Raw genomic sequence first — 14,224 nt, 5'->3', positions numbered from 1 at the left:
AACTTCTTATTTATTTTTAGATTCTGCCAACATGAGAGGATATTTCAGACAGTACTCAAAATGTGGACTGCAAAGGATTTCTGCTATGGGTACATGGACACAATGTATAGATGCAGTAAGTGTCCCAGGACACTGCCTGCTGCCCTTCTCCTCAAGGAAAATTAATGCCCCTTCATCTCCACTGGAATAAGTATGAGAGATGGGAAATACCACAAGGGAAAGTAAAACATAACAAGGCACTGGGCTAGTCAACCTTGCAAGCATCTCCTTAACACTACAGGTGAGTAGATACACCTGAAGCTGAAAATCAAAATGACTAGAATCAGTTTAAACCTGTAAAACAACAAACCACAGTGCAAAGCATCCCAGAAACAAAGACAAGCAACAAGCCTGTTTTGACAGATGCTTCAGTGAGTTACTGCGCCAGAACAAGGCCCCCACCAAAAGTCAAAAGCCACAAAAAAACCCAAAGCACACTTGCAAGCACAATACATTTAAACTGTACCTGCATCATGAGATGCTCCTGTGGCAAAATATACTTTACGGAAATACTATGCCAGCCTGAACAGTGTACTAGTTAACACGTTAACCACTACTGCTGCATCAGTTCTGTGGTCTAGGAGCTTTTTTTCTGAGTAAATACTCTAGAACATGAAAGGCGAACAGTCTCTGCTGTCCTCCTGACCACTCACTGCATGTGCCTCATAGAGTAAGTTCTCTTCCCTTCTGGTGGGGCAGAGAAGCAAAAAGTTTTGTCCACACCCAGGCTATGATAATGGCAGATTTTATGATCTGTGTGGTTACTGGTAAGCCAGGATAGTTTTCTTTTAGTGGCTGTATCACAAGCTTTCCGTTTAAAAAGTTCTTCTTTGAATTGATGCGGGAATAAATGCCAGCATATACAGAGATGTGTAATACTTGTGGTATGAGCTGTTGCAAAACTTCTTTTACGACCTCTTTCACTGGCAAGAGAAAGTGGTAATTTTTTTTCTGAAGTATCAACACTTCACTGAAATGACTGGACATCAGAGACACATGATTCCACACAGAACTGCAAGGAATTAATATATGACACTTTTATCAGATATAAATAAAAAAGGTTTCTTTTTTGTAGTTTTTAGGGTGTGGTTTTAAAGTAACAACCTGGGAGAATATGCACTACTGTGGAGTAGAACAGCTTCACCACAAGAGCATAAAAACATATGGCAATAACTATGGCATCTGCAAAAGTCGGTGAGAGCTCTCAAATACCAGCTCCTTTATTTCCTTTTTAACTTCACCTTAGAACTGCTCATACATAATTTTCTAAAGCCTACCTCAATAATTTTAATAATATCTCGAGGTCCAGTAATTTCAGGATCAAACTGGATGTGAGCTTTGCAAGTAGCAAGTGCAACTGAGGCGTAGAATATGCCATTTGTTCTCATGAGTTTGGATTCAATATTGTGAACACAAGAAGCACAAGTCATCCCTGTGATCTAAAGAAAAGACAAATTTAGGTACAGTTAGCGGTCCCCCACATTCACCCAATATTTGTGGATGAATTTTAGACAAGGCTTCCCACTGTCACAAAGGTGCTAATGACTATTCAGGCGCTGCTGATACTGACCCACAGCCTCAGCATCAAGATTTTATAGAGCTGTCTTAAATGAAACAAAGCTGAGAACATAACTGTCCACTTTAATTAAAAAATTATGTAACCAGCAGTTATAATCACAGCTATATATTTGTATAGCAGCACTTGTACATTGTATTAAGGTATAGCTAATACAGTTCTATCAACAGCTATATTAACATCGGCAAACTCAATCTCTGCATGTATGACTTCATCTCACTTAAATTTTCCTGTGGCTTCAGTAAGTAGGTTCTCACTTTCTGATCTATTAGTACAGCTGCAGACTGTTGTTATCTGACTTTTAGTGGGTATATCAGAGAACAGAAACAGATTTGTGAAGAATCTGTCCTTCATATAAAAAAATTATTAATTTTACCCAAAGTTCTCAGACCTCTGTACAAAGCCCCAGGCATTATCAACACACATTTGGTGATATGTTCTCAGTTGCTCAGAGTCTGTACTGTTGACTGAAGTCACAGAAAAGTTCTGTTTCATTTCTTCTTGCTAAGTCTATTCTATATATACAAATATCAGGTTTTATTTCACTGCCTTTGGACAGGTTCTTCTGAGATGAATTGATTTTGTCTTTTCAGCTGTTAAGAAAAAATAGTGTCACCAGCCAGAACTGACTTGCTGAAGCTGCAACTACTTAAACAAAAGCATTTGCAAGTAAATTACTCTTCCAGACTTTTCCAAAACTAACATGTAATTTCAAAAACACATGACTTACAAGAAGCTCCACACTCCCTTCTGTTTCTGCATGATCTTCTATGACAGTAGCTTCAAAACCCAAATTCTGGATCAGCTGTGCTATTTCAAGAGGCTGTATGAATTCTGGCTTGTATTTTACCTCTGCTTTACCTGCCATCAGTGCTACCAACACTGATATAATTCCTGCAGTGTCAATAATAAAAAATGTTAGATAATGCAGCTCCTTTGAGGTAAGAAAAATAAAATATCACAAATGATTGTCAATGAGGGCTGGAAAAACTTAGAGATGTTATAAACCTAATAATTCCTTCTGCCTCCTTCTTGCGTGTTCCCTAGTCCCAACTGCAAAGGTTTTACCGAGATCTAGCCACACTGCAGTTCCCTTCAGCAATGAAAGGAACTGCAACAGTCACACGTGGAAGGAGGTGAGTTTTGCTACGCTCTAGTGAAAATAAATGGATGTTCAGAAGCAATCTTTGCACTCATTGATGCAAGCTCTACCCTGGACTCTGTAAGTTTGGAACACCCTAAACAACCCACACCCACTCCCACCCCAGCACCATGTTAGGCCTTTTTATTCTCTTGGTTTTCCCTTTGTTTTGTTTGGGGTTTTTTGGGGGTTTTTTTGGTTTTTTTAAATAAATAAACACACATAAATTTAGAATTGAAAAGCAAAACAAAAATCACAGGCAAAAAAATTGTTCTTCAGTGCTAATGGTTTCTTGGATTTTGTAATCAAGGCAGTAAAACCATCACTGGGGCACTGGGAGTGCAGTAATTGATAAGCAAGACCCTCCAAAGGCATGCCTGCACAAATTAAATAAGACATTGCTGAGGCTCATCTGTTCATCTTCTATATGGCCAGAGGAAAGGCAGCTCCAGCCTGCAGACTTCTAACCTAATCAGCTTTGCTGTGCCTAAGCTAATATAATTATCCAGGAACTGGAGCCACACATTTGTTTGTACCTGCTTGTGCAAATGTGCCCTGAAGTGCAAGTTTCACATCCCACGTGTCAGAGCTCTCAACAGCTCTGGAAGAGATGGATTGCTCTATAAAGCAATAAGGCTCTGAAAACTAAAAAGAAACATTCTCTGTTCTTGCCTTGAGCTTATTTGAATTTTTATCACATTACAACTTACTATCTACAATACAAGTATGCCCCCTGGGTTTGTCTACCAGTGCAGTAGGGTAGTTAAACAATGATATAGTTTACATTAGCACTAAGAAAGAGCATTAAGTCTATTTAACCTCCAGATGTTGTACCATCCCCTCTTCCATTAATCACCATCGAATACCTTTTTCCATCCCATAGTCTCTTATAGACTATTATAGGAATCTCAAATTTATTACCATCTTCTTTCTGCAAATTTCTTTTCAATGGTAGACACGCATGATGCACCAGGTCATGCCTGTGATTTGCTAAAAAACACTTCTCCCACTCTCACTCCCTGGGCTGGTTTGGTACATCGAGGTGAGGAATGTCTGGAAGACCAGCTGACCCCACAGCCGTGGCGAGGAGCGTTCTGGAGCTTGAGGCTGCACGGCAGCATTGCTGGTGTCAGGCCGGTGCCTACGTTCTCCAGTGGCGGTATCTTGAATAAATGCACAATACACTGAACAAACACTGTTTACAGTGTGATTGGATGATGCAAAACTACAAACAGGTCACATTTATCAGTCATGCAAAGTCTCTTAGTTATTTGAAAGGTGACATGGTGATCTCGGTGTCTTCATGGACATAATATAAGATTGTTACTATGCATATAACAATATACACTCACCCGTACCACTGCATGACCATTTAACTCTACAGACTAGTTTTCCACTTTCAGATGGCAAATGATTCCTTCCGATTTCAATGCCTAGACCTGACAGCTACCTCCACTTGATAAAGATATATTGGTATCTATAGGGTCCTTATCCAGCATAGAGAAGGCAGTCCAGTCATACTCATTCTGTCCCTGTTGTCATCTATGCTGGACTCATAGCACTTCATCTCAGACAAAGAAAAGGACAAGTTTTCTCAACATGGTTTCTCTTTATGGCCCAATATTTACACTGCAAGTACTGCAAAATAAATGTGGAAGGATTTGCAGCACTCGGAGACCTCCCACACTATGCAGGCCAGTTGCCATCATTTTTGTTCTTCCCAGATACTGTCCAGACACACAACAGCTCCAGCTGCATTCACACCTGCCCTCCTTTGGGCAGCAAGGTTTGTGTAAAGGAGCAAGAATTGCTTCTGAACACGTTAAATACAGGGGGTGCCCTCCTTTCCATAGATGAATCAGAAGGTCTCCCCACAACAAATTATAAACAAACAAAAAAATCATAATTAACCACCACATATGGTCCTCCTCCTCACTTTGTAGTATAAAAGATCAGAGGGATTGGACCCGTGCGAAAAGTGAATAGGATGTGGGCTATTGCCATCACCTAATTGTTGCGGTAGACTACATCAGTATCTCAAAGCAGATGAGCGAAAGATAAATGTTGCCACATTTGAAATTCACTGGAGAGGAGGTTGTGCACCATAGCAACTTCTTAAACATTGAGCACATGTACAAAATGTACAAACTGTGCTGCAGCTGATATGTAAAAGCACCTGCTCCCACCAAAGAGTACCTACATCTTGCCACTCACCTCGCTTAAAATAAGGCTTCGTAAAGTAGGGCTAGTAAAAATAAAGAAATAAAGGTCAAAGGATTAGGACACTAAAAAGAGATTTTAGCTAGATAAGAAGAGGTTTAAAATGAAAGAGATTTCATTAAGTTTGTCAGGGGTTTAGTATTCTGGAACATAAATGAAAACATTTGGTTTGATAGATCTACTTACAGCAGCCTGTAGACATAGGAGGAAACCTACTTCAGTGGGTAAGGGGATCAGCTATTTGAAAAACCTTGTACCAACTTCCAAACCTTTTGGCTTCATAACATAACTGAACTCTTCCACCCACTAGTGCAGTTATTAAGGGCTGAAATAAGGTGCTCCACATCCGAAATCTCTCTCCCTTGCTAAGTGAGGTCAGATCAGGACAGTTCCTTAGAAAAGACAGTGCCAATGTGATGTTCTGAGAGTTTCTCTCGAGAAGAGAGTCTCAATGAGGTGTTGCATGGCCCAACCTGGTGCACTACCCACGGAACTAAAACCAGTTACCTGTCAGCACAGAAGCATCAAACCCCATGTCCTCTATGGCAGCTCTTAACTCTTCTCCATTAGTGACAGCCGGATCATAATGTATGGTCCCAGTTCTGCCAGCTAGAGAAACTGCTATATGTTGCACTCCTTGTCTCTGTGATATGGTCCCTTCAATAGACTGTACACAAGAATGGCAGGTCATGCCATCAATCCTGATAACAGCTGTGCATGTCGTGTCTTGCAGTGGCTCTCTGAAGAGATCGCATAGGAAAGCGGATGATGAAGATTCTCCTTTATTTGCTTCTGAACCATTAAGGAGGCATACTTTAAAGTTTCCAGGTGGAAGGGATTCAATACCTTGCTGCAAAGCTGACAGGGTAATCAAATTTGGGCTATACTGTATCACAGCACGTTTATGTTCCAAAGATACTTGAATACTTTGTATGCCAGGAAGATCTGATATATTTCCTTCAATGTTTCTGACACAGGACTTGCAGTGCATACCTTCTATCCGTACAGCCACTGTAGCTATGTCTATCTCAGCGACCGAGGGATCCACCCCATCACACTCAAGACTTGCTGGTGTCTCCTTGGGGTTTGCATTCTGCAAGCGCTCAAGATCAAGGACACCCAGCTTCAAAGGAGCTGATTTACTTTTAACAGTGCAGGCATACCCCAGGTTACTGATATGGCTCTTGAGGTCATCAGTTGAATGATGGGTAAGCAATAACTGCTTCCTGGTTACCAAGTGACACCTTGATTTTTGCCACACCGTGCAATTTCCTAATCTTTCCTTCAATGTTGGTGACACAGGACTGGCATGTCATGCCTTCTACCCGAAGCTTAACTACTGCTTCTCTCAAGCATGACAAATTTACGGTCGCTGTTGTCAACCTCTCTTCTGCTATGTTGGCATCAAAGCCCATACCCTGAATTTCCTCGAGAATCTGTTCAGAGCTTATTTCTGACTGCAGATACTTTATTACAGCATTGTTCTTTTCAAGGGAGACTTTAATACTCGCAATGCCCTTCACCTTAGAAATTTGGCCTTCTATTGACTGCACACACGATTGGCAAGTCATCCCCACAACATTGATTGTCACAGTGTGTTCTTGGGAAGATGACGAGGGCACAGGTTCAAAGCTTTCCTCATAGCCCATGTTGTCAAAAGCAAAATTGTGTTTCATTGTAGGCTCCAGCTCACAGCCAGGAGGAGAATCAGTGTTGGACAAAGCCTAGGGAGCAAAAGGAAAAATATAAATAAAATGTGTGTAACTTTAGCCCTGCTTTTAGAGGGCAATATTCTGCATGTGCTTTCAAGCACATGCTAGAAGTGCTCTCAAGTCAGCCTATACTGCCAAAATGCTTCACAACATTAACTTACACTTCGAATATATTAACAGTGAGCTTTGCTCACAATGATGAATCAGGCCTCTGACACTTCTCTTGAGCAGCAATTAAAAAAATATTCACTAGGGATGTAAAAGCAAACTTGTCTCAATATTCCCACACCAATCCAATCATTGAAAACTTGAGCTCTCTGCAGCCATGGGGCACTTTCACCATGCAGCCCAAGCCCCGCTCTTCAGAGCACAATGGCACAAAGGATCACAGCAGTGTGCTGAACGCTTCTCCACAAATGTCAGAAGCTGGCTTAGCTTGGCCAACCTGCTACTGCTCAGAAGGAGCTCAAATCAAACCAAACCAAACTAAACAAAAAACCTCACAGAAAACAGAATCAAGAATTTCCCAGGAGCCTGAAACAAGCTGGCAGAGGGAGGAGCAGTTGCACGATATCTGAAGAGCTATACACATGCACACAAAGGCCTGGGCTGTCTGCCTATATATAGGTAAAACATTTAAGTTAAATCTATATGATAAAGATTTTAAAAGACACAAAACTATACGCAGATGCTTCCACTCTGGTTTAGTTTCATCTGCCTCCTTGTGAGGCACCTAAGAAAGACCATATATTGAGCTACAAGAACTCACTGGTTTGATCCAACACTGATTTTCAGGATGTAATGGCCAATATTGAAGCAGATTGGCCAGAAGTGGACTATCTGACTCTCAGCCAAATCACAGGCTCCACAGTACTGGGACTCTACAGTTTAACGCACTCAAGTCAATTGAAAATGAAGTATTAAAAAAAATATATACTGATAAAGGCAATGCTTCTCACCGAACAGGTGACTGGAGCACAGACTCCAAAGATTGCCAAAGGAAACTGCTGGAAGGGGAGGGACAAGTCCCAGACTGTCAGAAAACATCAACGTTCATGTCCGTGACTTAAGGCAGTTCTAACTACTAAACATCTAGATGCAAGCTACTACAACAAATCTATTCTCTCACCTGTCATTCTGTGGGGTCTCCAGCATTCAGTAAAGCACCTGATGCTGGGCGTTACTGCAGGAAGGGGCTGGAGAAGGGGCACTGGATCAGGCTCAGTACCACAAATCTTATTCCTACCGCCGACAAGAAAACTCCCTCCTTGGTACCACAGCATGAATGAGAAGCATTTAGGCTGCTTATTAACACCAGACTGCATCCAGTTCATTAGATGCAGTATTCAAAATTCATTAACTTGATTTTGTTTCACACTTAGACAGCTTGGGAATAATGAGGGCTGGGGTCATGACCAAAACAGCAAAAATTTAACATGAGAAATATGCTTTCAGCCTTCTCCATATTTTATTTATTAGAACAGGAGAAGGAATGAGCAACTTTAACTCTTCAGCATTCCAGTGCAGCCCCTCACTATCCTGACCATGAGCTCTCCCCCCTGCCCCCTCCCTCTCCTCTTCACCTCAAGGCTATGCTCCAGAGATGCTGGTGAAGAAGAGTCACAGGAACATTTTAGCCCTACAGGTCTGGCAGCACCGGGGGTACATACCTCTCTCCTTGCACTTCCCTTACCAGAAGTTACTAAAATCCCCAACACACATGGAAATGCATAGCTAGCCCCTCCTTCCAAAACAAACATATACAGTTAATTGGACCTCCCTGCAAAAGTGGTTCCCTGTTTAACCACACACAAAGATGACCACATGCTTATTTCCTCTTATTTGTGCCTTCCCACAGTTTAAAATAACAATATGGCCATATATAGGAAAAGAAGCCCATCTGAAGATGTGTAGTCTCTCACCCGCTGCATTTCAAATGCTGCTGAAACTCAGTTGCATTTATCGTAATGTCTACCTTGAGAAATGTATATAAACATTGTCCCTGTCTCCTCTTCCCTATCTTCCATCCCCAGTGCCCCAAGAACACTCTGCTCAGGGGCCAGCTCTTCTTATCACAAACACCCAGTAAAGCAAAAATCTGCATGCAAGTTACAGGAGCTCAGCTTGTCCACTTACTTTGGCTCCTACAACAAAGGCATTTGCCTTCTGCATCCTTTGGTGAAACAGTGAGAGATGAGTGAGACAAACATCCTCCACTCTGCTGCTCCCCTCCACCGCGTTTTCTGCCAGCCACTTGTAGATGAAACCCAGGAACCATCACTGGCCTTATGTCCTCCACCGTGTTCCCTCCACCCCCACGCTCACCAACCACCTCAGTTTTCCTCTATATATAATAATACAAAAACATTAAAGAGTATTTCTGGTCCTCCAGTCTTTTGAAAAACATAAAAGCAAGGACTGATTTTACTATTTCAATGCGTTGTAAGCCACAAAAAACATAAAAACTTGGCCGCCACTTTATATTTTGAGAAAAAGCTATACCAAAATTCAGAAGAATTGGCAAAAATATTTTGCTTGTTACTTGACAAAGCCTTATGTTTATGCTCTGTAGGAGAAAAATGTTAGCACACATTTTAAATGACAAGTTAAAAATAGAGAGGGGACATGGATTAGAAAAAAATAAAAGGCTTACTTCCCTTTTAAAAAAACACAACCAAAAAAAATGAAGAAGCATCTCCCAAAAAAAGCCTTTAGTATTGTTTAACAGCTTCCAAAAATACAGAAGAGGCACAATACATCTACGTGTGTATTTGCAAGAAGGGGTGTTTCTACACTAGATCAGAGGAAAACAGTTCACATAAGGACACAAAGACAAGGCACACAGAAATGTGCCCACAGTTTGCCTCAGGCACACGCTAGGTCTCAGAAGAGGGTTTCCTGATACCAGCTAACACCCACACATAAAATGGCACCTATGGGCTGTAAAGTAATTCAGAGACACCATCTGCAAGAGGATCAGAGAAGCAAACACCTTCAAAAGTGCCCAAAAAAGGTACCTGGGATTCCCAGGCATTGCTCCTCCTGCTTGTTTCCCTGCCAAGAGGGAAATCCCAATCAAATAATGAAAATGCTTTTGACTCTACATCCCTATGGAAGTGTGAAGGAACTGGCTACAGTAACCAGCCATTTTATTTCTCACACCAAATGAGACCTGCTTACTTTTAAAGGCAAGTGTACACCAAGTCTGTTTGCTCTACCAGTCTTGTGCATATTTTTGCAGTGACTATGTAAAAAATTCGTAAATAATGAAAACATGAAATGATGACAATTCTTTCTCTCCCTTGTTCTGCACACAAAAGTTGCAACTGAAAATGCACAGCCGAGCAAGCCTCTAGTCTGAAAACTAAGAATCCCTACAGAAAGCAGTGTTATAAAGCTCATTTAAACAATAAAGGGGAAAAAAAAAAGAAGAAAATTAAGAAGAAACCCATTGACAGAAAAACAGCAGTAGCTGCAGAGAGCCTTAAAGGAAGCACCAGAACTGGATGGAAAACATTTGTATCTGAACTGGACCCAAGATGAGTAGCAACTGAAATTGCTGACGTGCATGAGTGTGGCATCTGAAGCCTGGTGTCAGGCTGCCCCACTGTCCCCCAGAATGAGCTATTTCTTTTGGATGCTCCCATTCATAAGTTCAAAGGTTGATAGTTTAACACAGCTGTGAGGGGATACAGAATAAATGTGAGAAAAACAACTGAACTGAGAAAAAAAAACGAAGAGGAAACCACAGCACTAGGCAACACCCTCATGTACGCACACATGGTGCCTTGACATGGATGCAACCGCATGGCTGTGAACGCAACAAGGTTTGTGCTCTCCTTGGCCTCAGCCTCCAGCTACCCCTGACTGGGTCCCCATGCTGCCTCCACGCCTGTGCTCCATGGTGACCTTGTGGTGTGACTTGTCACCAGGAAAGCCTTCCCTCTCCTCCTCACTTCCCCTTCCCAAGAGGTGCAGCCACCTCCAAAACACCACTGTAACACCTGGCCTCTGCAGCACAAGGCTGAGGCCATGCCGGGTACACCCCACAGCTCCCCAAGCGTCACCCACACCGACATCCCTCATGGCTGCTGCTCCTCTCTGGTGCTCCTGCCAGGCTCTCCACCCAGGACTGGCACTGCTCTCCTGCCCTCCTTCACCTGGCCTGCAGGGATGCCAGTTTCCATATCCTGAAATTCAGGCACCAGACTTCTCACCACAATGCCAGGCTGGCGTGGAGATGGGGCCCAGCCCATTCCGCACCTTCCCCTCTGCCTCTCCCCATCTGCTCATCCATGAATGCCAGATCTCACTGAACCTCTCGTCCAGTATCTCCAAAGGTTTTGGGCTGCTTTTGTCCCTGTACCTCCACAGGCTGAAACCGGCTGTTGCCCCCTCGCCTTCAAGCTCACAACTGCCAAAAAATTATCTTATCTGTGTCTTTGCTTTAGCTTTCCTGCTTCATTCTTTCACAACCCATGCTGATTCATGGCTTTGGACTCAGGCAGGCAGTAACACACAACTGAAACGCCACATACTATTAATTAAATGCTTCAGATGCTTTCCCAGTTTGTTACAGGCAGCCAGTGAACAATAAAATGAGGACAGAGCAACCTCAGGAACATCAAAGGTCCCGAGCCTTCAATTTCATTCCTACAACAGCAGCACTTATGAGTGGGCAGAAATTCAACCCTCATCCTCCCTAACAAATTTCAGTGCAACTTGTCTATCCATCTTGTTAGCACATACTGTTTAAATGTATTAGATCTTAACTGGTTGGAACACAACTTGTTATTTTTCAAACAGTTCCTGAGTCTTAAATGAGGGAAAACCCACACTCTCCACCTGGATATCAACAATCAATGAAAATATTACTTTAAAGCAGCCTTCATGGTGCTTTTGTTTTCAAAATACTAAGTTAGTTGCCCTAATGCTTCTGCCAAGGGACTGCTATTCCCTGTCTGGGAACAGGTTTCTCTAACCGTGCAGATGATGGGGAAAGATTTAGGCAGTTGTAGCCAGTCTTACTAAAATGATGCCTACACTGTAGTTAACAAAACTTAGAGACCTTAACAGGTACTTCTAAATTAAAGGGAGCTGTGTAAACCATGCTTGCTTTAGTGGGAAAGGGGAAAGCCTTGTTGTAAATGGCTTGTTTCCAATTTAGAATTAAAACAAAGCAAACCACTTTGTGATGTTCTTCACGGCTCCAGTACAAGCAACACATATATCCCAGTGAACTGAACACAGAGAAGAGATCCTTTGGTAGAACAAAGTCATTTATGTCATGATCGTTTTCTAGCAAACATTTATAATATAAGAAGTAACTTGAGGCAGAAAAAGCCTTCAAGTATATTTGGTTTGTAGTGGCTGTTATTTCATTCCAGTCTGACACCACTTATTTAAGCCATTCTAAGCATACACAGTTTCACAGGACACAAAATTCATTCCGAGAGTTTCTTTTCCTTAAACATTCACAATAATCACTGATCCAAACTACATTACTGTAATTTACATACCTTTTAAACAGCAAAAACTCTTTTAAAATAATAAACCTCATTGTGTTTTTACCAGTGTTGATTTTTTTAAGCCTCTTCTCCACAACAGTTGATCTCCAAAAATACCGTAGTTATACACAACACTGAACAAATAAAATAAATAATGTTGCCACAGGCTTGTTATCAAGAACTTCCAATAGCATCCACTTAGTAGTTATAAATAAACTACTTACCTACAATTAGGACCTTTTAATGTTTCTGCAATTTCTGTTATTCCAGAGAATAACCTCGTATCAGCTGCTGCCAAACTACCCAAGCAATTGTAGTTCAAAAGGACAAACACTAATACGTTTCCTTACTAAGAATCACTGCTCTATATTATTAGAGGTGGAGCTGAAAAAATGCTCATTAGTTACTAGAGCATAACTCATCATTAACATCTGCTTTCAAAGATTACTTTCAGAGGATCTCCAGAGGACTTTGCATTTGTGTATTGCTTGTTATGGGGCAGGCATCCATGCTGGGGATTGAGACAATTTAGATAAAGAAGGCTTAACCTCCTTTAATATACAACCCACGTCCAACATGCTTTGTTTTAAATTCTCCAGTTCAGAAATACCTCTTCCCTCCCAACACACACACTCACCAGCTCACTGACCTGTCTTTCAACTGCATTGACTTCTGGCATTCCCATGGAGTAACTCTGCAAAAGTTTATCTTCTTTCTGCAAGTTACTGCTTGCTTTTACCAGAGATCCTGTCTTGGACTTCTCACCAATAATCAGTAGTTCAGGCACATCATGAGGTGCCTGCTGCTTACGAATAGACACCAGGGTTATGTTTTTGTTGTTTAAAGTAGCTAAGCAGGACACTTCCTTTTCATTTTATGTCCAGTTTTCTCTCCATTATCTCTCTGGGCTTTAAATATTGCAACGCCAAAGAGCAGCTTTATGAAAGCAGTTATTTGGTGTCTTATCAGCCACACTTCTTTCAGCGACATTTACAATGGCTTGAAGAGTTCTGCCTGTCTAATCAACGTGCCCATTAAGCATTCATCACAAAATCCCAGATGTAACCTGTGATCCCTCTGTACACTGCCTGCTGCACTCGGCTACCTGCTTTTCCTGCCAGCTCAAATGCTTCCCACCAATTGGCATCCCTTGTGCTTACCAAACTGCATTCAGCACTGCTAATCTTTGCACACGGCATTGCAGCGAGCTCAGCCAAGGCTGCCTTTCACAAGCTAGTCAAACATGACCTGTGTGCAGCAAGCCAGCGCACAATTAACTCAGCCAGGCAGGCATTAGCTCCTTGTGGCCATGTGAATAATCACAGCTCCCATGAAGGGTAATGCTATTGCATTTCCTCCTATGAAATTACCAGGGATTTCTTGGAGGAAATGTGGTCCCTTCTAACACTGAAAATGTGCCTATGATTATAACATTAGATAAGGTTCCTGGACCAAAGGTCTTTCACTTAGGGCATGAGAATATTCATTCTTTGTTTCAAGAGGCAGGAAAAAGAGTGAGTACAATATTTCTACTTTTAAAAATGTGCCTCTTTACCATCAAAAGTTACTAAAAACAAACAAACAAAATTAAACCAGAAATTAGTGCCAGAAAGTAAAGAAAAAAAGAAGATATTCCCTTTCGCAAACTCAAGTCCTCTTAAATCCTCTGGGCAACATCAGGAACATGTAATTTAGACAGCCATACATATCACAGGTACATAACCATTAGAAGTGCCTTGAGCCAAGCCTGAGGATATTTATCTGGGATTGCTCATAGCAAATTTACAGCACTGTGTTAAAAGCAGAGGTTCATCCCTCACACCCCTGCCACAAAGACACTGGTCCAGAAAGCCACCAGATGTCCAGAAAGCAGGACATTAGCATCCTGACTTGTCTTCCTGTCATAACTTCCCCACAAAGAAGAATCCTCAGCTCTGCTCACACCACAGTTCTTGACTCCACTTCAGAGTTAAGAACTGCCTTTGGAAAAAGATAGTCCCTTGCCAATGAAGAGAAACTAAAAAATACT

At 41.8% G+C, this 14,224-nt stretch overlaps 1 protein-coding gene across 1 annotated transcript in view; it reads right to left on the bottom strand.

Annotated features, from left to right (window-relative positions):
- LOC119142688 (copper-transporting ATPase 2-like) overlaps positions 1 to 13,337 on the bottom strand; it is a 33,721-nt gene extending 20,384 nt beyond the window's left edge. Inside the window, 8 exon segments of the mRNA XM_037375891.1 lie at positions 1,317 to 1,478; positions 2,346 to 2,509; positions 3,678 to 3,833; positions 3,836 to 3,919; positions 5,484 to 6,175; positions 6,177 to 6,700; positions 12,845 to 13,067; positions 13,069 to 13,337. Of these exon segments, the coding sequence (XP_037231788.1) occupies positions 1,317 to 1,478; positions 2,346 to 2,509; positions 3,678 to 3,833; positions 3,836 to 3,919; positions 5,484 to 6,175; positions 6,177 to 6,700; positions 12,845 to 13,067; positions 13,069 to 13,091 (2,028 nt within the window). The 5' untranslated portion in view covers positions 13,092 to 13,337.
- Between the last annotated feature and the right edge of the window lie 887 nt (positions 13,338 to 14,224).

The sequence above is a fragment of the Falco rusticolus genome, chromosome 2, assembly GCF_015220075.1.
Source record: "Falco rusticolus isolate bFalRus1 chromosome 2, bFalRus1.pri, whole genome shotgun sequence".
Classification (NCBI taxonomy): domain Eukaryota; kingdom Metazoa; phylum Chordata; class Aves; order Falconiformes; family Falconidae; genus Falco; species Falco rusticolus.
This window is presented reverse-complemented; position numbering and strand designations above follow the sequence as displayed.